General features: G+C 37.3%; 2 protein-coding genes across 6 annotated transcripts in view; both read right to left on the bottom strand.

The window, feature by feature from the left end:
- LOC127425131 (probable phospholipid-transporting ATPase IIB) overlaps window positions 1-12,655 on the bottom strand; it is a 63,215-nt gene extending 50,560 nt beyond the window's left edge. For 2 of the 5 annotated variants that reach the window (XM_051670799.1, XM_051670800.1), the window contains exons 1-7: window positions 12,568-12,655; window positions 9,885-10,058; window positions 4,967-5,117; window positions 3,447-3,560; window positions 3,183-3,291; window positions 2,332-2,390; window positions 1,421-1,472 (exon numbers count right to left, since the gene is read on the bottom strand). In XM_051670799.1, the coding sequence (XP_051526759.1) occupies window positions 1,421-1,472; window positions 2,332-2,390; window positions 3,183-3,291; window positions 3,447-3,560; window positions 4,967-5,117; window positions 9,885-10,058; window positions 12,568-12,647 (739 nt within the window). In that variant the 5' untranslated portion in view covers window positions 12,648-12,655. Of the gene's footprint in view, window positions 1-1,420; window positions 1,473-2,331; window positions 2,391-3,182; window positions 3,292-3,446; window positions 3,561-4,966; window positions 5,118-9,884; window positions 10,059-10,773; window positions 10,896-11,647; window positions 11,852-12,551 lie in introns of those variants that run through there. The other 3 variants (XM_051670802.1, XM_051670803.1, XM_051670801.1) reach the window with 3 other exon arrangements.
- A 3,029-nt stretch (window positions 12,656-15,684) lies between these two features.
- LOC127425082 (sal-like protein 3) lies at window positions 15,685-25,559 on the bottom strand. Its single transcript, XM_051670721.1, has 4 exons — window positions 24,844-25,559; window positions 18,193-21,132; window positions 17,711-18,051; window positions 15,685-17,403 (listed from the first exon to the last, which is right to left on the bottom strand). Exons 1-4 carry the CDS (start codon window positions 24,911-24,913, stop codon window positions 17,008-17,010), a joined length of 3,747 nt encoding a protein of 1,248 aa, XP_051526681.1. The 5' UTR covers window positions 24,914-25,559; the 3' UTR covers window positions 15,685-17,007.
- Window positions 25,560-27,123: the final 1,564 nt, after the last annotated feature.

Below are 27,123 nucleotides of genomic sequence, written 5' to 3'. Positions count from 1 at the left end.
TCTTTATCACATAACATCAGATTTAACTGGAGTCGACAGTGATCTACTAAGAGATTCTGTTCATTTCATGATCTCCATTTACAGACAGCAAAATAAGAGATCTGCAGTACATGTGAAGGACACTGTCTCTACATTAAGCATTTGTTGTGGGAAAACCTTGGGCTCATGCACTAAAGAACTCTGCATGCTTAACATATTGCTCATATTGATCTCAGACAAGACTGATATAGTAGTAGGCACTGGACAGAAAAGGTCACTATCTTTTCGCTCTCAGGGCAAAAGCATCAATATTCAATGGTCAGGCTCTGTATATTGAGTTTGCCTACCTGGGTTGTGCACCATTCAGAATTGCATTGAGAATGCTTTTTAAATTCTACTTGAACTGCTGAATTTGAATTAAATTTGAATTGAGGTAGCACATGGGATGTACTATAGGAACTCGTATTTGAAAACAAGGAAGTGGAATTCAAATGGAATCAAATTCAAAGAAATTCTAAAAGTGTTTTTGACTAATTAATGTATTAATTTTAATATATAAAGCATTTCCAAAAACCTCAGATAATCAATATTTGAAATGTCTCTTATAAATGTAAATTTAATTCATGTATATTTTTATTGCAAATTTACTTTTATTTTATGAACTACAGTGGAAGAACATTTACCAGAATGCTCCAAATACTCCAAATATTATATAATATATAATTAATACATTAAAGTTATTATATCAATATTGACTTTTATATACAGTTTTGACTATGGAATTGAACTTAGTATAGATAAACATCTGTAATTAGGAAAATAATAGGCAGAATTAGTCAAAATTCATGTAATTATGTTTCACAAACTTGTGTTAGAATAACGAAATTGTTGTGTGACTGTGAATTTCTTTGAATTGCAAAGCAGTAAATTCCCCTTTCTGTCATTCCAATTCAAAATTCAATTCAATTTGATTATTAAAGCACACTTAATGCTTGCAATACAATGTGCTTAATACGTGCTTTTCAAAATCATGTCCAAATTTAACAAATCTGGAAGTTTTAGGGCATAGTAAAATAAAAAATTGCAGAGCAGAAATTGATTTAAAAGTTTCAGCTAAAATGTTTATATAGAATGTTCTGTATGTAAGACAAGGGTAAGAAAAGAACATAAAAAGACTGAAGGTAAACTTCAAAGCACAGCTTTTATGACTCAACTGATTACTTCATTGTTAAATGATTCACAAGATGACATTACACTAATCACACATATAACACATTAATATACTAATCTGAATCCAAAAGTATTCACCACTGAATGAAACAGCATGTTTCAGGATGCTGAAGTCTCGAATTTTAAAATTTAGTCAAAGTAATGGTATTTCACAGTAGAAGTTGTCAGGTAACCTAAAAGCTTTTGTTGTAGGTGAAGAGCAGAAACTCACCTGTCTTCTCGGAGGTTCTCAGAAAAATCATATCAGCGGGTATTCTTTGATTCTACAAAACAAATCATGACACATCAATCAGAGTCCACACAGGGTTTCTATGTTATTCACACAGAATTTAAAACTATGTACAAAACCTAGTGAACATCTAGGCAACATTTTTAGGCAATATAGGCACACTGCCAGAAGATGGACAGAGTTGATTATAAATATGAGCATATTTTTACTGAGCATTGCAAAGTATCACTATAAAAATTGTTCCATTTAATTAAAAATCCACCTTTCACTATTTCGTTACTGTCAATGAAAAGGGTTTCAAATCCGCTACTGAGATTACATTTCAGTTAGAATGCTGACTTGTAAGTTCGCCCACACAAAACTCTGTAAAAAAAACACTGCAGATTTCCACAAAATCTGAACACCTGTCACTCACATTCATATTCTTTACATCTTTCCAGCATAAAACTATTGCTTATAAGCTTTTGATGTTTTAAAGCAATTGTTCACCCAAAAATGTAAAACCATTAATTACCAAGTCATTACCTTACTTACCTATCCACCCATATGCTGTTCCAAACCCCAATAGCTTTTTCATTTTTAGGTTAATTGTTTCTTTAAATGTATTAGCTGTGCTGAACTTATAAACAATATGTGGGTATACTGTATGCATGTTAGTGAATCCAGCTCTGTAACGTTAGTCCTATTTTAACGTTCTGTTGAATAATTGAACAAGGTCATTTCCCTAGAAGCAATTAAAGCGAACCACAGACAGCGAGGGGAGAGACAGACACAATGTCCCACTGAAAGAATGACAGAATTTCATGTGACGGATCACATAGCAGCACGTTTATGCTGATACCTTGAACAACAAAAGAGGGAGGAAGGGATAAAAAAAAAAAAGGACAACAAACCTTTTCCACAATGATTAAATCTCCAACCTGTATGTCTGAGCTCTTAACTTGCACTTTTCCTGTGGATGCAGAGACAGAAAAATAAATGCAACTAGGCTAAATATGTAATATTAATTATTTAGAAATTAAGCAATAAATGAGACCTGTGTTCCTTCAAAGTTACAGGTAATAAAGATACTTTATTGTTACTTTATTTATACTTTAAAATCTGAGATGAATTGTCAGATGTTGTATTATTATTATTATTATTATTATAATTCAAATTCAAATTGTTGTTTTGTAAAGCTATTTCTAAGTAGGTAAAATGTATATTTGTCTAAAACACAAATTTCAAGCCTTTAAAGGGATAGTTGACCCAAAAGTGAAAATTTTCTCATCATTTACTCATCATTTTACCCTCCTGCCATCCCAGATGTGCATTAAAATTTTTGTGGTAAAAATGTATTTAAATATTTATCTGTTTCTCACCCACACTTATCATATGGCTTTTGAAGACATGGATTTAACCACTGTGGTCGAATGGATTACTTTTATAGGGACTTTATGTGATTTTTGGAGCTTCGAAGTTCTGGTCACCATTCACTTGCATTATAAGGACCAACAGAGCTGAAATATTCTTCCAAAAATCTTTGTGTTCTGTAGAAGAAAGTCATACACATCTGGGATGGCATGAGGGTAAGTAAATGATGGGAGAATTTTCATTTTTGGGTAAACTATCCCTTTAATCATAAGCCTTTAGATCAAAAGGTTTATAAGATCATGAGAAACAAATTCAGCCTAATAGGTCAAAACTGTTGACTGGTAGTGTAAATCAGAGCACATGTGATCAGAACATGTCATATTGTGGTCACCTCTCACAGTAAGTTTACTGTACAGCTGTGAGTTCATCTCTTTATCTCTCCGGCAGCGGCGAACTTCGTCAACTGCTTCTCTCGCCATGGTGACAGCCATAACAAAGCCCTGAACGACAACAAGAAAAAAGGAAAAACAAGTGACAAACAACTGAATATGTCGTATTCAATTCAGAAAGCAGACAAACAGGTTTAAATGTACTGTGGAATGAACGGTTAAGGATTACAATCGATCTCCATCTTCGTATGGTTGGGCATACTCACCAGTGGGGCCCAATAGGTGTACAAATATCCAATCTTTAGTGAAGGAACAAACTGAGAGCATGCCACCACCAGAAAATAAAGGTTGAGGAAAAACTTAAACTGCTGGTAGAGAACCTAAAATGAAACAAATAAGAGAAAGCACCAATAATAGGTATTTTAATAGGTATTATGAAAGCGACAACCTGAAATATATTTGATGCAAAGTTAAATAAATGTTTTGCCCATTACAACATGCATTGAAAAAAAATCAACATACTTGGTCTTCTATTGAGTGGTGATAGTAAAATGTTAAAAGCTAAAAGAGATAGTACACCCAAATATGAAAAGTTTGTCAACACTGTCATGTTAATCCAAACATGTATGACTTTCTTTCTTCCGTGGAACACAAAAGGAGATGTTAGGCAAAATGTTAGCCTCAGTCACCATTCACTTCCATTGCAACTTTATTCCAACAGTGAAAGTGAATGGTGACTGCGGCTGTCAGTTCCTAACATTTTGCCAAAATGTGTCCTTTTGTGTTCCACACAATTAAGAAATTCCAATGGACCTGAAACAACATGAGGGCAAATAAATGACGACAGCATTTCCATTTTTGGGGGAACTATCCTTTTAAGATCTGTTAGATCACAATCTGCAGAAATATGTGGCATCGTAGAAGCGCTTTGGAAGTGCACCTGACTGGCTTATACATAATTCATTGTACAAGCTGCAAATAGTTTGCCAGGGGCACATACACAAAGCGCGTTGCTCTGAATAAGACATTGCAAGCAGTCATAATACAGTAGATCGCTTACACACTCAGTGGAAATAGATCCGTTAGATTGCTGTTACACCCCTCTTACTTCACAGCTAGTTACACATTAACCTGATTACTGAGCAAATCTGCTACAAATACTCGGGATAGAGATTTCACTTTAAACAGCCTAGCGAGATCTCCCAAAGTCCGACCCAAACGCCGGCAAACTACCTTGTCGTACATTTGGTGTTTGATGTAAAATTGACATCTAAATGACATTCAGCACCATTTAAAGAATAGTTCACACAAAAATTTAAATTCTGCCATAATTTACTCACCCTCATGTAGTTCCATACATGTTTATGACTTAATTTATGACTTTTTTTTTACACAAAAGGAGATGTTATGCAGAATGTAAGCTTTAGCGAATTTCACTCTCATTTAATCTTTTTTCATACAATGAAAGTGAATGGTGACTGAGGCTAACATGCTTCCAAGCATCTCCTTTAGTGTTTTACAGAATAAAAAAAAGTCATAAAGGTTTGGGACATCATGAGGGTGAGTAAATGAGAATTTAAATTTTTGGGTCAAATATCCCTTTAAAAGAAAAGGGATAAATACACATGAAAAATAAATAAAGCTACAAAGTAAATTATTAAATAATTTACATATAAAAAAATAAAAAAAACCTTCAAGCTTGTTATCTTGGTGAAAAAGTATACTTTAGCACTCTTATTCTCAGAAACAAAATGACATGCATCACAGATTTTTGATATGGCCTTACCCCTGGCACAAAAGTGATAATGTTATATTTCTGGTTCTTGATAGCATTTTTAGGGTACTTCTCTTCACATTTCTCGGGATGTCCCAGCCACACTGTCCGAGTCTTCAGCTCCTTCTTCCTGCGACATGTGTGAACCAGACATTCACAGCAGCTGCGTGACAGAGACCAAAGGAGGAAAACGATCATCCAGTGATTAGACAAATTTACCAAAGAGGATGACACATTGCTACAGGCGCAGTTTAGGCCTGGATTCCCCTAAATGGCCATCATTTAAATATATCCCTCACCAAATAATTAGGCTAACAAATACAGCTGATCATTGACTTTAATTAAGGGGTTGCAAACTGAAAACTGGTGATTTTTTACAATTAATCCCTTAGAGATCTTAAACATTGAGGCCTTTGTGTTTTCGCCACCAGTCGCAAGTATCGAGTTGATTCCACTTGAAATACAGCTGATGTTAAAGCAACATTAATGTAAGCAGCAGTACAGAGAAGCTGTTTGAAGATTGCTCGGCCTAATTTCACTTGAACTTTAAACAGACAACACAGTGCACTTACACTAAGAAGTAAAAGTGAAATGGAAGAACATAACAGTAAATGGAGAGAGAGGATGCTCATTGAACCCCATGAATAAAGACATACAAGCTTAGTCACCATTGCAGAATAAACACATGCATTCAAGGCGATCTAGCCTAGTGGTTAACGTTCGAGGCTGACAGCCAAAAGGTTGCAGGTTAGAATCCCACAAGTGGCAAGTGTTTGAGTTTTCATCACACTAGGTTGCTCAAGAGGGACTGTTCCTATAATAAGACTTTATTCTACTACGACATCATGGGAAAGTCACGGAAACAAATTCAAATGGTCCACTGCAAATATTTACATTCCTCCTGAATTCTTCCTGTCCAATATTTATTGATACCTTTTTATTAACATTTTCTGCACTGCTATGATGGAAATCTGCAGAACAGATATAAATTTACAGATGTAAATCTATCAAATTTAACATGGAATGGTGTTTGCAACCCATTTTACTTTATTTTCTGACATATATCTAAGTGAAACAGGATATTCAAAGAGAACAAAATTCAGGATGTCCATGGGGACAGATTAGTGACTTCAGCCAAGAGGGAAAGTAATTTCAGAGATGGACTAAGTTAATACATTTTGATAGAACACATTTTTTTCCTATTTTTCTGGGAATAACGTGCACCAGGAACATGTAATAAATAATGAACATGAATAAAATAGGGTCAATTCTGATTTCAAGACTTCTGTACTAAGAGTACAGTAGCATACTACCCATGGAGTCACGAGTTCGAATCCAGGGCGTGCTGAGTGACTCCAGCCAGGTCTCCTCAGCAACCAAATTGGCCCGGTTGCTAAGGAAGGACCTCATCGTGGTCACTATAATGTGGTTCTCGCTCTCGGTGGGGCACGTGGCGAGTTGTGCGTGCATGCCGCGGAGAATAGCGTGAAGCCTCCACACACGCTATGTCTCAGCGGTAACGTGCTCAACAAGCCACGTGATAAGATGCGTGGATTGACGGTCTCAGACGTGGAGGCAACTGAGATTCGTCCTCCGCCACCCGGATTGAGGCGAGTCACTACACCACCATGTGGACTTAGAGCGCATTGGGAATTGGGCAATTTCCAAATTTGGGAGAAAAGGGGAGAAAAAAAAAAGAAAAAGTGTACAGTAGCTAAAAGGCATTTATTCACTCTTACTCTAAAAATATAATTATCAAGAAAAAATTAATGGACAGGGAATGTGCAGTATTTAGTGAATGATGGACATTCCAATTCTGTAAAAATATGCTTATCTTCTTGAAGATCTGGGGATTCCGTGTGGGCCAAGTGATATCTAAGGCCACATCAACACTTACACGTTTTCTCTTGAAAGCTAAGTTTACGCCTCTCGTCCATGCAAGACAGTGTTTTCCTCAACTGAAAACAAAGCATTTGAAAAACTCTCTCCATAACCACATACTTTGGAAAACAAAGACGTTGGGAAGCTGAAAACTACGATTTCAAATGAAAACGGATTAGTGTGATTGTGGCCTAAAGTCAACAACAAACCTGTAGATGCCAAATAAACCCTTCCCTAATAAAAGGCAACATCTGATTCGCTGTGAAGGTCAGAGACAGCGGCAAACACTTTGTTGACCTTCATATTCATTTTATAATCTAGCGGTCGTCATCCCTGCTGTACTCCGCGAAGCCGCTGAGGTGTGGAGCCGGTACTCTGCGCAGTGTACACAGTCATGCCGATTGGTTTGGCTGGCACTGAACTAAATTACATAAACGTTAAACAAAATATATATAATAATATTTGCATTGGCCCCTTCTGTCTCCTGTCTGTAAGTGCCAGTGCACTCATTCATAAGAGAGATTATTTGCTCAAATGAATTTAGTTTAAATAATAAGGCCGTTTGAATAAGCAGAGTTATTCTGCTTGAATTATTTGTTCATTTCATAATCCTTTGCCTAAGCACACAGAAAATTACAGGAAAGCAGCAAACTGGTCAGCTGTGCGAAATCCCATTTGTTCATTAGGAGAAAAAAAATCAATACGCAGCTTACAATTGAGATGCACCGCTGATAATGTAGAACAAGTGAAAGACTCAAGCGCACACTTTCATAACCATAAATTACTAATATCTCTTTTAATCACACTTGTGTCATATGCCATTGACGTAACGCAAAAGGCATTGCAATATTATTTAAAAGTCATCTCAAAATAGCCATTGAGTAGCATCATTGTTGGCTGGATAAGCATATTTTCGGTCAGAGTGTTTGACCTCCAGACTGATGATGCGTAGAGAACACCTCAACCAAAAACACAACCTGTGCTTGTGTGTATATTTCATGCACAGTTACCGGTGCGTTAGAAAGAAGCCAAGCCAACCTGGCACAAGCACACTACAAACACACAGTAGGCTGCATGACAATGGTGACATTTGATTAACTAAAAGTGAAGGCCAAGATCCTCTGTCAAACTGGAAACAGCTGAATGTTTTAAGCAGTTTATATGATCTTGTGTTTACAATTATGCATTTGGCAGACATTTGTATGCAAGGCAATTTATAATGCATTCAAGCTATACCATTTGTCAGGATGTGCTTTTCCTTGGGACTTAAACTTGTAAAGCAACATCCTCTACCAGCTGAGCTGTCAGGAACATACCAGTTACAGCTACATCTATTTATTTATTAGTACGCATACAGATATATTGAAGGAAGTCTCTTAATTCTCAGCGAAGGAATCTAAATATTAAGGAATGTTCGGGGTTCAATAGTCAAGCACAATCTTCAGCATGTGTGGCATGATGTTGATTATCACAAAAAAACCCTGCTTATTAAAAAAAAAAAAAAAAAAAAAACTTACAGTAAGGCACTTACAATGGAAGTGAATATGACCAGTCCATAAATGCTAAAATACACAGTTTCAAAAGTATAACCACAAGACATTACACATTGTGTAAACATGATTTTAGTGTGATAAAAACACTTACTCTTATCTGTGTAAAGTTATATCCAATACTACAGGGTTTCGTTGTCATGACAACAAATCTGTAATATAGGATATAACTTAAATAAGGTAAGCAATTTTATCATGCTTAAATTATGTTAACATCTTGTGGCTATACTTTTGAAGCAATGTGTCTTTTAATGTTTATGGACTGGCCCCATTCACTTCAATTGTAGGTGCCTTACTATAACCGCAAAAAAAAGGGATGTTTTAAATAAAGGAGGGATAATTCGAAATTGTTTTTTGTGGAAATCAACATTATGCTACAAATGCTGTTAATTGAACTTAACTTGTATTGAACCCGGAACATTCCTTTAACCTCATGCGACCCTGCGTACACGTGTGGATGTTGTATGTTGGCTTCACTATATGCAATGCAATTCACTATATGCACTCTGTGCTGTTAGCAAATGGTTAAACTTTCAATGCGCCTCCAGAGTCATGTGACAAAACAACATGGCACCGACCACAGCTGAGTTTGTCTTTGGGAGAAACAAAACTACATCTAGTAAGAAGTCAGAAATCAAAAGATTCAAAGTCTGTAGTTTCATCCAATATGCTATTTTTTTTTTTAATTTGAGTGATTTATCGCGAAACGCCACACTGCAAAACACAATATACACTAATGTGTACTTTAGTGCATCTTTTCCTTAGAAATCCTATATTAACTGTGCATTATCACATTGAGAATCAATGGGTTCATCCAGAAGTTGGATTTTGAAGATTTGTTTATATGGACTTAGGATGAAAATATGGTGCATTTCGAACTGTTCTGAGACCAGTGCAGACAGACAGTGCATTGGAGGTTAAATAATTCACTAAATAGGGAGCATCATATAGCTGTCTATGCAGCTAAGTGCATTCAATTCCTTTCAAAATTTGGAAAGGAATCAAATTTCCTTCCAAAAGTTCAGTTTCAGGCTGCAGATGATGTTTGAAACACTCAACATGTTTGGCAGACATGGGACAATGGTAATCAGTACATAGTTTCAGAATTTAAAATGTATCATTTTATTTTAAAACGGTTGCAGGGACGGGATGATGCCGGCCATTACTTTGAATCAGAATTATTTATGCTAATTTTTGCACGTCTGTAATGTCTGTAACATCTCAAAAACATGAATAACCAACACTCCTGAAAACATAAACAATTTGATTAAAAAAAAAATCTACTTTCTATAGCATGGTATTATTTAAAATTTCACAACTTAGTCCCGCTGTCCACAAATGTTTCCATCAATTTTTAGGAAAACTATCTGCTCTAGGTGCTACTAGTTACAAATCAAAAAGGGAAATGGAAAATGCACACAGCAGTCACGTTCGGACTGTTTAATAAATTAACATTTATTTAGATTATGATAATTTCAAATTCTTGAATGGGCAGTTACCTGCTGCACAGGACCTTCCATCCACCACAGAGGAACCAGCCCAGTCCCCTACATGTCTGACTGACTCTGGCTCTGGGTAGCGTCTGATAGTCACTCTCATCGTTTTCAAATGCCTCCTCTGACATCATCAAGGGCATCTCATCGAGGTTCAAGGATTCGTCTTCAATCTGATACCTGAAACAAAATTATTTAAAAAAGTTAAAAGAATGATATTATACCTCCAAAAACTTCAGCATTATGATGTTATGCCAAAATTATAGATTACCACATTTGTGTGGGCTAATGTAGCGCTTCACAATAATCTAGCTACAGTTCTAAAAAGCCAATTAACCTGCAAAGCTATGTAAATGACACAAGCATAGATTGACCCATTCAAATTAAGGCGCGCTTGCTATTTTAGAAAAACGCCATGCCACCAATGTAATCAACAGGCACCCTGGCAGTTTTTGTTACCCCCAAAACATTCCAGTATTCATTATCAACTCCAGAATAAAAAAATACAGTGTTCAACAAAACGAGGACAGTTTGAAATAAACATGAATAAGTAGACCACAAAAAGCAGAAGTTAAGGGAACTGATCCTCTCTCACATTCTGTTTCTCTGCATTGAGAACAGTCTCAAATACATCTCAAACTGAGAGCAGCAGAACATTATTGTGACACTCTGAAACATCCAGAGTCCCACGAGGATATCAGCTTCCACCTACACAAAAGCCCGGCCATTTCTGCACCAGCTCCACTTTGGCTTTGGCATCAAAACATGCACGTTTCCATTTCTCTCCAGAGTTATATGTGGATAGATTTAATTCATGTAATTAGGCCTCGGTGACCACTGCAAACATAGACTGCCTTTTAGAGTTGAACATTGAAAGAAGCATAAAAATATTTACCAGATCCAGGCAATGCTCACTGAATAGGCCTCGGGTTGTGATATTGTGTAAAGCTAAATTTTTACAGAAGTGTAATACACAAACAAAGGCGAACACCAACAACCTACAAACTCTAGTCCTAATGATTTTAAAAGGACCACTCCCATTCCTCTAACAGAATGAATCAGGAAGAAAAAGATTTGAGAGATCAGAGTGTGTGAATCATATGTGTGGTTAAGATTATTGCACTTACTGAACTCAGTCAGCTGCTTTCAAATACAGTAAACCAAACTGTTAGCTAAAGATGAAGTGTGCAATTGCTGCAGCACTAACAAAAAACAAAACAAAAAAATGACATTAACTTTTTTTTGGCTGTGGCCAAATTGCTCTTAGCCAGATAGAAAATGCTCTTTTCCTCTCTGAGAATTGTGACCATTAAAATTCATGAAAAAATGAATGGTCCTAAAATAGGCATCATTTTGTGATTCCTTGCTTCTTTCTTTTGTTTGAGGTGAAAAAAGTCCCTTGCATGTTGTTCACGGGTTTCATGAGATTTACCCTTTTAAGAGTTATGCAACAATTGGGAAATGACAAATTTGCTCCTGCCACAATGGGCAAGTTATTATGACAGTATTTCAACAAAAACACATCACTTTGACGTTTGTCTATGTGGATTTTAGCCTTTGATGTTTATAATAATAATAATTTTTTGTTAAACTGGAATAGTTGTTGAGTAGAAATGGCCATAGTGAAAGTTGTTTCTTTTTTTGTCTTTTTTTTTTTTTTTTGTCTGCTGTAATCATAAACAATATAGTCTAGCATGAAATACATGAGTTGCCCACAGGCCTTCCACTGATATTTGCGTTCAATTGTGTGATAAAAGAAATCAGATTACCATCAAATCTGCATAACCAGCCATATAAATCAAGAAGGACATCAGAATAAGCAACATTTGATCCAAGCATAGCTGGTGGTCCAATTAATCTTTCCTAACTGTGGTCAGTTCTTCTGCGTTTCTTCTTCTTCCTATCTCATGAAAACACAAAATGACCAACAAAGTGATTGTGTGCAATAGCATTACCCCAAACAAAGAAATCAAATTAAGCAATCACTTTGGTCTAGATCCATACTCTCTTGAAACAATGCCACAAGTGGTCCTTAGAATGTCAGTATTTGACAAACAGCTGGATGCCATAAATACAGATCCTGTGTGCTGTCAGACTGTTTATGCGGTTCAGGAAAACCAGATGGACAGTAGTTTCTAAATGAATATCTTTAACATCTTTGTCTTGCATAAACTGTGGGAAAACAGTTTGCAGAGATAAAGTGTATTCTGACACGCTCATCATCAGCAGATCACATGTTAGCCTATTGAATGTAGTACCTAAAGCTTATGAGATATGCTATTAGATGCTCCACAGATGTATTGAAGGCTCGTGAGATCTTGTATGAGATGTTTTATAGATGTACCAATGGCTCGAGATGTTCTATGAATGTGCCAAATGCTCATAAATTGTACTATAAGATGTTTTATTATTATTTCTAGGGCTCATGGTGAGATATTCTGTGAAATGTTCTATTAGTAAATTCTATGAATGCACTTATGCCTCGTAAAATATTCTATGGCTAGGAACACAATGTTGATCAGCTGTAATCTGACACGCGCTGCTCAATTCACACTGCCGCGCTAGCTTGTTAGCTCGTGAGCACTAAACCCCAGAATAAACCCAACAGCAACAGATAAGACATTTTAATAACTCATACTACAGTTGTATGCTTAAAAGAAAGCGGCGTTTTACCCAACAGTCTACGCACCTGGCAGGTCTACCAGCCTTATAATACGCTATTTTTCTCGAATTCTTCCGTACGGGATTCAGAGGTATGCCGTCTGCCATCTTTACCCAACTACGTAGGGAACGTCGCAACTTCCGGAAGAAAGTCAGATATTATTCAGTCAGTTTACTTTTTATTCACGTATGTATTTTAATAACTTTGATTTACCATTTAATATACCACAATTAACCGTTATATAATTATTTTATTATTTTATAATAATATAAACACAGCCTAACCCGCGCACATTAAGACCTTTAGCTTATATGTCAAGTTTATTCTTATAACTTTTTTCTTATATTATGTACTTTGTTTTGCACTGTTTTATTTGTATGCAGCTCAGCTGTAAACGCTTTGGCAGTACCAATGTACAAATATTTGTCATGACAATAAAGCACCTTAAAACTGTGTGTGTGTGTGTGTGTGTGTGTGTGTGTGTGAGAGAGAGAGAGAGAGAGAGAGAGAGAGAGAGAGAGAGAGAGAGAGAGAGAGAGAGAGAGAGAGAGAGAGAGAGAGGTACTCCTGAACTCTGCTATATATATATATATATATATATATATACATTTTTTATTTTTTCTGGATTAACCAGGATTTTATTGCTGGATCGTCTTGGATTATATTTACACTGATTTGCATCAGTATCATTAGGACTTAAATTGCTTTTAAACAAACTTGGAATTTTGGAACTCTCTTGAAATCTCACAGCATTTTAAGGACTCCACAGACCACACCAGAAACAAAGCATCAGCCAACAGAGAAGCAACATGGACAATCTGATAGTATCAGTGTGCAGTGAGTATCTTTAAAAGACTGAAATATTGGAAACTTCAAGGAAACCAACAATTAAATTTGATGCATAAATTAAACCAAACAAAGTGAGAGTTAACCTAGGTCTACCTGCCTACCTGCTCAACAACAACCCAAGATCTTTTCTGGAGGTGCAAACTGGAAGGTGTGAAAACATCTAAACCAAACAAAGGGCTGAATGGCACGAGGTCAACATTCTGGAACGGCTAACCCAATCACAGATTCTGATGTCTGGATAGCCTCACATATCTAAATTTCAAAGGCCTAAAGCAATCAAGGTGACAATGGATGGATGTGCCTCATCAGAGGGGTGGGACCTCAACACTCTGGCTATCACATACCCTGGCGATGTAACCAGCGAGACTTTGTATAGCTATATATGGCTTTATATAGCCATACAAAACTGAAAATTATGGAAAGGTTTTTATCATGTGCTGCTGTCAGCTACTGCTCAAGGCCTACAGCAGCACCTGGACCTGCTGGAGAACTACTGTCAGAACAGGCCCTGACAGTCAATTTGAAAATTAAAAAAATAAAATTATGATCTTCCAGGAAAAAAACAGATTAGGAAACCAGATGCACATTCACTCTGGGAAACACTGCAATAGAACACACCCTACACTACGACTACCTCTGTCTAAAAATCAGTGCTTCAGAGGGGTTTGGTCTGGCAGTGAATGCACCAAAAGAGAAAGCTAGAAGAGCATTCTATACTATTAAGGGCAAATTTACCCAAATAGACATTCCTGTAACAATTTGGTGTAAAATCTTCGATGGTATTATTATGCTTATTGCTCTTTATGGATGTGAGGTTTGGGGTCCACTCTGTCTGGCAGATAACTCTAGATGGGACAAACACCTCATAGAATCCCTGCATGCAGAATTCTGTAGAAACATTCTAAGTGTTCAGAGAAGAACACCTACTAATGCATGCCGGGCATTAGATACCCCCTAATTATACATATTGAAAAATTCTGGACACACCTAAATTCAAGTTCCCCTAACACACTGCAACATGAAGCCCTTAAAACCCAAGAGTTGAAGCCTAAAACCAGTCCCCTTTGTCAGCTGGCTCTGAAACTCACAAACCCACTAACAACTAACAAACACCAGTTTCAGACCAGCACTGCTGAACAAAACCAAATCAGAATTAACCAAATCATAAAAAAAGCAAAAATTCATATTTGGATCATTGAGAAAATGAAAGTAAAAACCAAAGTAAACTGGAATGTTTTCGGGCCCTGAACAGAAAGTAAAATCTGGCAGAATATCTCTACACTGTAAGACAGAGATGGATCCTCACCAAATACAGGCTCAGTGATCACAGTCTGGCCATAGAAATAGGCAGACACAGACAAACATGGATTCCAAAGGAAGAATGAGTCTGTGCTCACTGTGACACTGGTGAGGTCGAGACAGAGACGTACTTTCTCCTTCACTGTGAGAAATTTACAGAGGTGAGAAAGAAATATTTTGACAAACTCTCAAACCTCATGCCACAGTTTTCTAGTTCAGCAGAAACAGATCAAATGCAGGTGTTACTGGGGGAGGACAATCATACATCAGTTGCAGCAAAATCCATTTTTGAGCTGCACACCCTCAGAAATCAATTACTGCCTTAATGTACTTTGGTCACAGTATTTTTTTATTTTTTTTAATGTCCATAATATCTTGTTAAATGCTTATTTTATTTAATATTTTATTCTGTATATTGTTATTATAGTATTTTATTTTATTCATTACCTGGCACCTTATTTTAATTCTAATTTTATTGTTATTTGTTACAGTTTTATTATTATTTTTTGTCTTTTCATTATCTGTTTTGGGTATTAATGCTTTGGCAATATTGTATGTAAACACAATCATGCTAATAAAGTACTTTAAAATTGAAGTTGAGAGAGAGGGGAGAGAGAGAGCGAGAGAGAGAGAGAGAGGGAGAGAGAGAGCGAGAGAGAGAGAGAGAGAGAGAGGGGAGAGAGTGAGAGAGAGACCAAACTATTCCTAACTTAAGATCAGGGTTCCCACACCTTTTGGCCAATGAATTTTCAAGACTTTTTCATGAATTTTTAAGTTGTTCGTGATCGCTGAGTAAGAATAATAATAATAATAAAAAAATGCATATAGATTGCATTCACAAAGAACAATATTAAGTTGAGAATAACTAGTAAAATTTTATATATATATGACATGTCATTTTATTAATTTTCCAGGCCTGTAATCACAAATGACCATGAGAATGCTGTTAAGATACAAAATTGAGGTTGTAAAATGAATACAAACAAAATAGTTTGACATTTCTTTATTGAGGGAGGTGGCAATATTGCATCTTAGAAATAAATCCAGTTCTGTCAGTGTGTTTAAGGAGCCCACCTCAGATGTTCCGTGTAAAAATACTGATGTGCAGACAGAAAAGCAAATCTGGTGTACATTTTAATTCCTGTTATAATCTATCTGAGTATAAAAATAGCGTCTCTTTGTCATGCAGAGGACACATCAAATACCCCGTCCCTTGTTTTATCATTTCCCATCTTATGAAAAATTGCCCTTTTGTTTCCAACACTAATGAAATCTAAACAATGTATTATGTAAGGAAAAATAGCACTAAAAAAAACAAAACAAAAAAACACAAAAACTTGTAACATGACAGATCTGAAACATTACGCTCTTAGTAAATAAGACATAGGCTATCATTACAGACAAGTATATTGTTTTCACTTTTTTTCTTTTCCCTTGTCATATAAAATTATTTTGTTCTTTATATGAAAACACACTTAAAAATAAAAAAATTCTAAATTGAAAAATCAAATTGTCCCGCAACAAAAGGGGCTTTCATAGATAACTATACAACCAAAGCTTAGAGGTGTTTTTTTTATTATTATTATTTGAGATCTTTGTTAACACTTTTGATATACTTAATAGTTTCATTTTGGCCCACTAATTAATTTTGTACCGTATGTAAAGGTAAACAAGACAGAACAAACTCATAATCAGCATTAATAATATATTAACATAGGCTGGTATAAGATGGAACCTTTCATTGTTGATGGCAGCTATACTAGCTTTCATAATGGTGTTCTTCATTTGCATGAGAATAAATGGTTTGCATCCCATACATAGCAGCAAAGCAGTGGGATGTCAAAGAATAATACAGATCTTTTCAAAGACACTGAAATGTCTCTTTCTTTTTCTTGGGGATTTAAGTTACATACTTTCAGCTGTAGCATTATTAAGACCACAGTGTGGGAATGAAAAGCTTCTTTTATATACGCAAACATGTTCCCTTTACCATGAATGGAGCAATGTTTTACTACAAAAACAAGTGAAATAAAATACATATTTACAACATAAAATAATAATCTTATCTCAGAGCAATGCCCTTGAATCAAGTGTAAGGTTTAAGTCAATGAGCATAATTTTATAACTAACCATGGCCTCAGAATAATAAAGGCCATGTGCCTTTAAAGCAACGTAAACTTTTCCACATGAATGAAGCACATTTTAAATAGTTTAATCTGATAAAAAAAAAAAGTAAAAAAAACAACAAAAAAAAGAAAATCAAGACACATTTATTCTTAACATTCCTTAAGTAAGGAAAAAGAATAAGTCAACTTTACTTCAATTGATTCCAATATCTTTTTTGTCATTCATCATCATGGAAAAGTGTTGTCCAGCACCCCTTTCTATGCCTGTTTTTTCCAGGGCTGTGATTGGTGGGCTGTTTCCAGTGCTAGCTTTGTCCGTGGCCACAGTAAAGGCAGGGAGCTGAGGGACTCCTCCACTCTGAATAACGGATATTTCATTGTTCCTCATGGCTAAGCCGTTAGTTATAACCGCTGCATACCGGCTCCAGAAGTTTTGGTCCACATTCATGGCCCGTGCTGCTAAATCCTTCTGAAATGCTTCGCTGAATTTCAGGGCATCTCCGCCAAGTAGGGCAATGGGGTTTTCCAGAGACAGACGTCTTCCTCTACGGGCTGGGGTGTTATTCCACATATGGGTGCCCATGTGCACCTGTAGACAAACAGAATGAAATAAAAAAAATATGATATTTGCATCAGTGGTGTGTATCGGCAGCACAATAACCTTTAAAGAACAATAGTGTACGTGAAGACAGCCATGTGTATACGCATTGGTAAGCATAGATTCTTCATCAAGAGAATAAAAAGTTGATGTCCATTAGAATGAGTGAACAGTATACTGTACATCATCATACAGTATGACGAATAAAATAGTAAAGTTTTAATTTTCCATATATACTTAAGAACAGCCTCGGCAATTTTGCTTTTTGACAAAAAATAGAATTGGAATGATCACATACCTTAAGATTACCCTTTGTTGTGAAAGCTCGACCACAGACTGAGCAGCCAAAGGGTTTTTCGCCTGTGTGTGTACGCTCATGGATCTGCAAGGCACTGGCAGAAGAGAAGTTCTTTCCACATGCACTGCAGTTGTGTTGTTTAGGGGTCCGTCGGGGAGGGGGTGGTCCAGTAAGTGAGGTGATGCCTGGTATCATCACCTCAGATCGGACGGCAGGAGCCTGCAGGCCAAATCCAGAGAAAGGCCCCTCTTTTAGCATATATGGTCTACTGCAAGCACTCATCTCCATTTTAACTACAGTCGGTGCTTTCTTTTCCTGTTCAGCTGAGCTTTGAGCATCACCTGAGAATAAAAACAAAATAAATCAGTTGGAGATATAATCAAACAGATCAACAACAAAATGAAATAAAGAAGTGTTAAATTAGTTACATTTTCGGACTAATGTGTATGTTTTTCTTGTATCGTATTGCAGTTTTATCTTACCATGTTCTTTAGTGAAGCACTGCACGTTGACAGGGTTTTCTTTCTTGAATGTAGACTTGATGGACTGGATTCCTGTTTGATTAAAAGTCACCCCATTGATTACATTTGTTGCAGGACAATCTGATGTTTCAAATTTCACTAACGATGTTGTCTCTGGGATTTTAGAGGAGAGGTTCGGAGAGACTGAGTGCTCATGTTGGCCCTCGGTTGGATTATTTTTGGGATAGGGAAGAATGTGAAAAGAACTGGATGATTGTGGCATTAAACTTGTTCCCATGCTTTGGTTCTCCATCTCTCCTGTGGCGGTGGAGCCAAGAGCGTTTTGATCATTATCCATAGGTCCACACCTGGCAATCTTTTTTCCATTTGATTGACTGAGACTGACTGATGAGTCACCCTCTGCATTTTTAGGGTCCGACACACTGGCTGGGAGAGATAAAACGGGAGGCGGACTGTCCGAAAAGGAGCTCAGAGTGTTTTCACTGTTTTCTACTAAATCCCCTTCATCCTCGAATGAAATGTCATCAAGACAGTCATCATCATAAGTGCTCATGCTGTCAAAACTCTCCATATCATTATCTTTCTCGTAGATGGTTTCTGTAAGCGGAGTGTTGGGAATCTGCCCTCCCATGTGCATGCGTATGTGCTGTTGTAACACAACAGCATTAGTAAACTTCTTCTGACAGATCGGGCAGGAATGCTGAATCCGAAGAGGAGGCTTTGCACGGTGGACACCAAAGTGAGTCTTCAGGTTTCCCTTTGTAGTGAAAGCTCGGCCACAAACCTTACATTTAAACGGCCTCTCCCCTGTATGAATGCGGTAATGCATCTTTAGTGCACTCTGGCAACTTAACACACGGTGGCAGATCACACACTGATTGGGCTCCATCATCTTCTTGTCAATGTTTTCTACAAGCTGTTGGAGTTTCGATGTCTCAGATGTTTGCATAGAGTCTTGAAGACCACCAAATGGGAACTTGGACTTAAACTGTTCAGAGATCAGTGGGGGAGAGGAGGATTTATTTACAGCTAGAGAAGCATCATCAGACTCGGGTGCATTGCCCTTAACAGGTATTCCTGTTGACTGTGGAAGCAAGCTCTGGTTTGCAAAGTCATTTCCATTTCTGATCATGCTGTTTGGTGGCAGGTGCACCTCCTCTACATTAAAAGTTGGTGTGAGTTCTCCTTCTCTATTTGACTTAGGGGAAGATGTCATGGTAGACATATCTGTCTCGGTGCCAGTGGGATTAGGTGACGAAGGTGTAAATTCACCTCTAGCTGGTGAGGGCCTGTGTGGAGATCTTTCAGAGGGTGTACTTGTAAACGAGTCACTTAAGCTTTCAATAACTGGTACTGTGGGTGGCAACTGCAGACCCACTGAGGACGGCACTGTTGGTAGAACAGGTTTACTGTCCAACCAAGTAGGTCCTGTCTTCTCGGGAGGAAAAGACATTCCATAGGGTATCCCAGAACTGGTAGGGATATTGTCCAGATATTCTGGGACTGGGTATGGGTTCATCTGAACATGAGGGTACTTTTCCTTGTGCCTTTGAAAGTGGACCTTGAGGTTTCCCTTTGTTGAGAAACGATTGCCACAGATGTTGCATTTGAAGGGCCTCTCACCTGTGTGTGAACGCAGGTGGATCTGCAATGCGCTATCGCTGCCGAACACTTTGGCGCAGAACCTGCACTTGTGCTTGAAAAATGGGTCCTCAGAACTGGGCTTGCTGTCAAAAATGGAGACACCGGGCAGTTTGGCCTTACGGTGCTTCATCATTGCAGCAAGTGGATCTAATGCACTGGCAGTGGCTGCTATACTGGCCAGTGGATTGGGAAAGATGACTCCATTGGGAGGACTTTGAGGTAGTAATGGTAGGTTGGCAGCAGGGCTAAGTAGGCTACTCTGGCAAGCTGATAGCAGGTTGGAAGTGCTGAGAGGTTGGGTGTTACTAACATTAGAGAATGAACCGCTACAGGTCGGCAAGAGTGGGGAAGCATCGCTGTTGCTGAAGAGATGAGGGCTTGAACTTGTTATGGAAGCAGTGGCACTGTCCATTGCTAGAGAGTTGGTTTGTCCACTTTTTGGCTGTGAAGACAGCAGTGGTGACCTCACAAGCATAGAAGCCTGGGACACAGAAGCCTGCCCATTCACTGCAGAGGGCATGACCCCAGATAATGGAAGTACAGGGGGTGGAGCAATGCCCTGGAAATTATAAGTGTTAGAGTCAGAGGGCAGGCTTTTTGATGCCGGATTAAGGGCGGCTTGCGTGGGCTGCCTATTCATTACAGCAACCTGGCTGCGGATCTGCTCGATGAGCTGTAATTGGTGTACCTGCTGCTGCTGCAGAGCCATCAACTGTTCCAGAATCATGGGGATTGCGGCTGAGCTCAGCTTGCCTGCAGGCCCCGCACAGTGAATGCTCTGGGAGAATTGAGCAACAGCCACTCTGGTGCTATGAAGGATCTCCAGGGTCACATTGGTGCTGGGCATGTCATAGTGGTTGGTGATAGATGATGCAAGGGAAGCGGTCAGGTTTTCATTCTCGAGTGGTGGATGGCTGAGGTTGGATGTCTTATGCCCAGGAAAACTAATATCCATTTGTTCACCCACGTCGATGATGTGGGTTTCCTCAGGAATGCCGAGGCTCTCGTCAACTTTCTCAGCCAGCTCAGAGTTCTCGTCGTTAACCTCCATCATTTCTGCTGAGTCACTGTGGGTGCTTAAGAAGGACTCTGTGGGCGATCCTTGGGAGACAGGCTTTTCTTCGTTCTCCTTTACTATCAGCACAGGGGGGTCTTCCGTGCACTTCTGCTGGTGCTCCAGTAATTCAGACCACTTGAAGAATTCGGCACAGCACCTCTCACACACATGTGTCTCTTCGCCCCCACTGCGGCTCTCGGTGCCGCTGTCCTCCTCATCGCCTCCCCTCAAGAGAAGTGCTGGGAGATAAAGACACAGAGAGAAAGCATATGAATAGAAATTCTTGAGATGATAGATTTTTCACAGCTATTTTAAGCGGAGTGAACTATATAGATAAACTAAATCAAATGTACCACTTTACCAATTACTGAAAGCCAGCCTTTTTGTGATCATGCTCCAAAGACTCGGACGATAATTTTCTTTGCACAATCCATCAAATTATGCGACCTATCTATTGAATATACGGGAGCTTAATGAAATTCTAAAGGAGCTATTGATTTCCAATGTTTTATACAATTCACAGCTGCACTGTCAGTCAAGGGCAAATTGAGTCTTTGATTGACTAATCTGAACTCTCCATTGCTATCAAACACTCTTATTTCCTGAAGAATTTGAAGAACTAATTCCTCTCCACTTGACTTTGTTGAGTAAATTAGGCATTGCTCACTGCTGATGGTGCACAACCTTGACAAGACAGTTTAAATTTGTAATGTGTAAAATGCACAAATAGCTTTAAACTGTTTCAAAACATGTCATATTTGGTCATATTATATATATAAACAAACAAAAAGAAATATGTGAACTGTGTCTTTTCACTGGAAGTAAAAAACCGCATAACCTTTTAATAAGTAAATCTGTTCAGAAACATTTTCTTACAGAATCAGTAGAATATAATTATGAGAACATTAAGACGAGTAAAGCACAGAAATCATTGGATAAGACTAAAACATCTTTCATTGCAAACTATGTGTAATGAGCCAAAACATTTAATATATTTCATAAAACAAATCAGCATCTTTTGGGTCAGATTTTCATTCTGATACTTGGTTCTGATACTTTTATAAAGAATTAAAGGCCTTGGTTACATCGAGTTTATATACAGTAGTGTTAAAAGTTATTACAGGTAGTTGGCTTTTCAAGTCACTAAAAAGGGGTAATGCACTTGGTCTTTTAAATCATACGCTAAAGTTCCAGAAAATTCCGGACAATTCACACACAAATAGTTTAACACATAAACACTAAGATTTCAAACAGAAAAATGTAAGCTAACAATTCATATACGTTTGTTTTTGTATCCGTGTATTTTTTTCTATTTTTTTCTTATCTTTTTGTCTTTCTTTTTTCATGATTATTTATTTAATTTGTAATATTCTTAAAAAATAAAAAAACGCATGGCAGATTCTGGGGGCAGATTGTCTTAATTACACCTCTTTTTGCCCCGATGTTGCTGTAACGAATGTTTATGAATACAGTAAATGGAAAACAAATGTCTAAGAGACACTGGGAAATGGGTGACAGAATTGATCATAAATAATTTTGTGGTCAAGTGTTGTTATGTTTCTTCTTTATGTTTCTTGTTTGTGAGCCTCCCTCAGAGTAGTTACTGTGTGGGTCATTTGCTTGTTTAATTCCAGTAACTGGGTGGGTGGTCCTGGAATTATTCTAAGACCGAAAGGTGAGCCCAAACTGAAACTGATCTAGTGAGGCGGACCAAGTATCTTCAGGCCTGTGTTACAAATCATTTAAAATGTTTTAAAATGAGTCTTTGGTCAACATTAGCAACATTAGAACATCAGCATCCATTCAACAGTGCAGAGTAACAAACACGCAAAAACACATATCCTATGGAGTCACCCCAGTGAAAAGAGGGCCACAGCTGTGTTCATGAGATAAATATATCAAATTCTTAAATCAGAAAAAAAAGACATGAGCCACTACAAAGACTGAAAAACTTGGGAGATTCCTAGGGAGCTCAGCTGGTAACTGTGGTTTTGTTAGCTTTGAGGATGTCTTGTTACACTCCTAGCTGGATAATTTCGACATGAGACAGACAAAGGTTACGACATGAGATTCTCACGATAAATTTCTGAAGACATCTAAGATGCCAGAAGAAATAAGCTAAAATGGTTTTCCTAAGACAATTGTTACTGTAGAGGCCTGATGATCATCCGCAATAGATGCAAGAACAAACACGAAAGTCTGAATAATTGTGCAAAGAGAAAAATCAGCTTAGATTTAGGAATATCCCGAGTAATCATTGCGTACATGGATATAGCTCTGAAATTAAGTCAACTCATCATATAATTTGAAAACAAAGTTTTATAATGATATAAAATATAAAAAATCATATTAAATATAACAGAAATAATACATATATGCATGTCAATGAGTCCTTTTACAGTCGAAAAAATTAGTGATGGTATAATTTTTTTAAATATATAAATAAACATGCTCAAGATTTGAGCGTGCTGCACTAAATATACATTAATTATAAGAAATTTCAAAATACTACAAGATGTCTTTCATTCCAAAAAATGAACATTTAAAAGCAGCAATATGAAATAAAATAGTGCATGCTCTGTATATTTGCTTGGCCTATTGGCAAAATTCGTCATATTGTTTGATTAACTGATTCTAAAAAGTTAATAGAAAAGTAGCAAATAACACCTTTTAAACATATTATTTTTAACTTGGAAAAAAAAAACTGCATTAAGTTTGCTTTACAAAGTTGTTTCACATTTTCAGTCTAATCCTTTCTGCTAATTACACTTCTGCAGCTCAGGCCTGATTTCCAATGGATTCATCTGATTAAAACTTATATGAAGAACAATAAACCTTCTTTACTGTTTGTCTTCAACCAAAACTCTGGTTCAACTCTTTTAGGTCGATCTTTGTGTTGCATTAAATACTTTTAACGCGATTTAAATAAACACACAACTTCGACACAAACCAATCCAAGTGTGGGGATTTTTCATGTGGCCACGTAAATAACTACATTACCATGACAAAAGGAATTATTCTGGCGAAAACAGACGAATCTTAAAGGTTTTGTTTCTTGCAAAAGGCCACTTTTGTAGGTTTTGCAACAAGAATATAACAATCCAATAACTTTATTTTTGTACTTTTAGCACACATTAAATGCAGACTAATTAATTATAGATGTATGGCTCTAGTCTACCGTTACTGGTTAAAATGAATAATTAATGATAAATCAAAACATATAAAATTTGAAAACATGCTAGCCTACATAAAACACAAAACTTAATAAATAGGCCCATATACCTGTACAGTGCCTAACTAAGCTAATTATGTGCGCGGAGAACATCATGGGTACTTTTTCATAAATGTACAATTATTTCTAATGAATTTGAAATAAATTGTAAGTTAACAACTCAAAGACTAAAACACAAAATACACTAGAAATTACGCCAAAAAATAAATAAATAAATAAATAAATAAATAAATAAAATTCATTGTTTTTGTCAAGTGTCAAGTAATGGACGTAGGACACGTAATAGACATTTTTTCAGCTTTACAAAAGCACGCATAATAGGTTTCATACTAGTAAGGTTTCTTTATAGTATACACAAAGAAACAAACTAAATCATCCTCTTTTTGAAATGCTGTTTCATCAAACTCCCTTTAAAACTTTATCTGGAGTTTCTTATTGTCGTCATACGAACTGAACATTGCATTTACATTTAGATTTACACTTAAACACATATTCTTACTAAATCAACTTTAAAAAACAAAACAAAAACCAATTATGTTCCCAAATTCTCCATCTGTTCAAAGGGACCTAATGTGTCATGCATATATTGGTTGTAACACAACTCCAAAACAATAAACCATTGCCATATTGTTGCCATGTTCTGACAGAAAACAATTGTAGTTTGAGTTCTAAAGAAAGAAAAGACTCACTTAAATGATCATATTTTCCACACACATACCGTTATCCGGACTTTTTTCCTCTTCGTCCGATTTAAGATGCTGCGGTTTCGATTGCTTTCTTCGGGACATGTCTCTGCGCTTCGAGTCTCCGGCGCTCCGATCTGCAGATACATCGGACGCAGGCAATCCCGTACAGTCCCGGGGTCAGTGAATAAGAGATATTAGATGTTGTTACCGTTGCGCAGATTGCGCATGTCGGCGTTATAATGATAGAGGGTCATGTATTACGTTGCGCTGCACGAGGGATTGGCCAAGCGCCAGAGACACTCTCTCTGGATATGGAAATGAGGGATGGACTGAGTAATTAGCCCGTTTCACTTCCTAACTTTTTCCCCTTTTTTTTTCCTCGTTCACGTCCGACAGGACAACTGGACGCAAACAAGTGCGTCTGTGGTGACACTTCGCGTAAAATCCGTCCGTAGGCTAGTTTGTTCAACATCACCTCCTAAAAGTTATGGCCATTTTCCTGTATCCACGCAAGCAAAGTTTGTTCTAATAGGCGGATATATCAACTTTTTTATCATAGCAATAGACTCGGTTAATGGTTGGCAATTTGTTGTCCATTTATGAGCAATGCTTGACGACAGCAAACACGGTTCATTGTGTTGTCGGTCGGTCGGTCCGCTTCTCACACGCGCACGCATCCTCCATCCAATCCAAGACTACCGAAAGCACAGTTTATGTCTTTACTTGCGAGAAACTTGAAAAGTCCCATAAGGTGATTTGTCCCAGAAGAACTGAAATGAAACGGGTGCTCGCTGGTTTTTGGCTCCAAATCTATACGCGTAAAAACCAGAGTTGCTGGAGGGCTGTTCTTAGCTTATTGCATAAGGCGACCACTAGGATGACACATAAAGCCTGATAGACCCTTCTGTAACCTGCTCTCCTTCCTCTTTACTTTTTGCATAACTTCACATAACTATCAGATATGAACATGCTTTTCATAGGAACCCCAAAATATTACACTTTTGATCTGTATTAGACAATTTTATGTACCTCCAACACAGAAAACTTCAGTTATGTGTGTATCATTGTACTGAACTATTCTCATGGGATCAGACAACACTCACATCTGACCAGTATCGCTGGTGTATAGCGGCCAAAGGGCTCTAAATCAGCGATACATCATTTCCATTACAACACAAGTAGAACAATATATAAGCCTATTGATCGGCGTCTCTGTTACTCTTCTGGTGTAGAGAGATAAGCGCAATATAATTTCGTTTGACCTATCTGTATGGCCAAGTGATGGATTGCCAGGGTAACCGAGGGCTTTTATCACAAAACTCTCCCAATGATGTACTATTGATTGTCCTTAACTAGCTTTTCTGGCAAAAATCAAAAGTCCCTTCCTCGCCATCCTCTTCATTATCAATAAAATTACAAAGTGGTGGGAATTGTCAAAATCCAACCCCAAGGGAAGTCTTTAAAACGGTTGCTGTTATCCCGGCTTTTTGTTATCCATAGGATTACTAACAGGCTTTACAAAATGATCAACAAAATGATCAGATGGAGTCAAGTGCCTAGAAGGACAAATATTTAAAATTCTGCCTATGAAATAATTGTTTCATTTTTGTTTTCTTCACCTTCCCTGTCTGCTTTCATAAGAATAAAGTCATAGCACACAAGCCAGATTTAAAGTGAACTAAAATTGATCTCTAAAATCATAAATATTATTAAAGATAACTTTTCCTACTCTAGGTCACCATTTCGTGGGTAATCAGATTATAGCTTCACTAACATATGATTAAAATCGTATTATTTAATTTAAAATAACAGTCTCCCTTAGTGCAAAAAACAAAACAGGTTCAACTGAAAGACAAGTTGTACTCTGCTAAAAGAAGTAAGAGTTCTGTCCACGTCAAAGTTTGTTGAGATTTCTTTCTTTCTTTCTATTAAAACCAAAATGATGTTTAGAATTGTTTCATGGTCTGTTGCACTTTCTTTGAGCTCAAATGCAGCTTTTAACCAAGAACATATCCCACAGCTAGAACACATCTTTTCCTACTTTAAACACGATGAAGAGGGTTTGACTCCGAGTATAAAGCACATCATCGCAGATAGATCAACAAATAAAGTGTCAGGGCTAAACTACTTGAAGAACAAACAAAGCAGGGATGGAGCAGTGAGATGGACAGATGTGAGATAGCACTGTTCTATGTGCCGAGGGCCTCTGGAAATTTCTGATTGGTTTAATTTACCACATCTAACACGGCTGCTTCTCAAGTCTGAGACTTTTATCTAATGCTGTGAACCTCTATTGATTTCTCTTCTCTATC

The sequence above is a fragment of the Myxocyprinus asiaticus genome, chromosome 34 (assembly GCF_019703515.2).
Source record: "Myxocyprinus asiaticus isolate MX2 ecotype Aquarium Trade chromosome 34, UBuf_Myxa_2, whole genome shotgun sequence".
Lineage (NCBI taxonomy): Eukaryota > Metazoa > Chordata > Actinopteri > Cypriniformes > Catostomidae > Myxocyprinus > Myxocyprinus asiaticus.
This window is presented reverse-complemented; position numbering and strand designations above follow the sequence as displayed.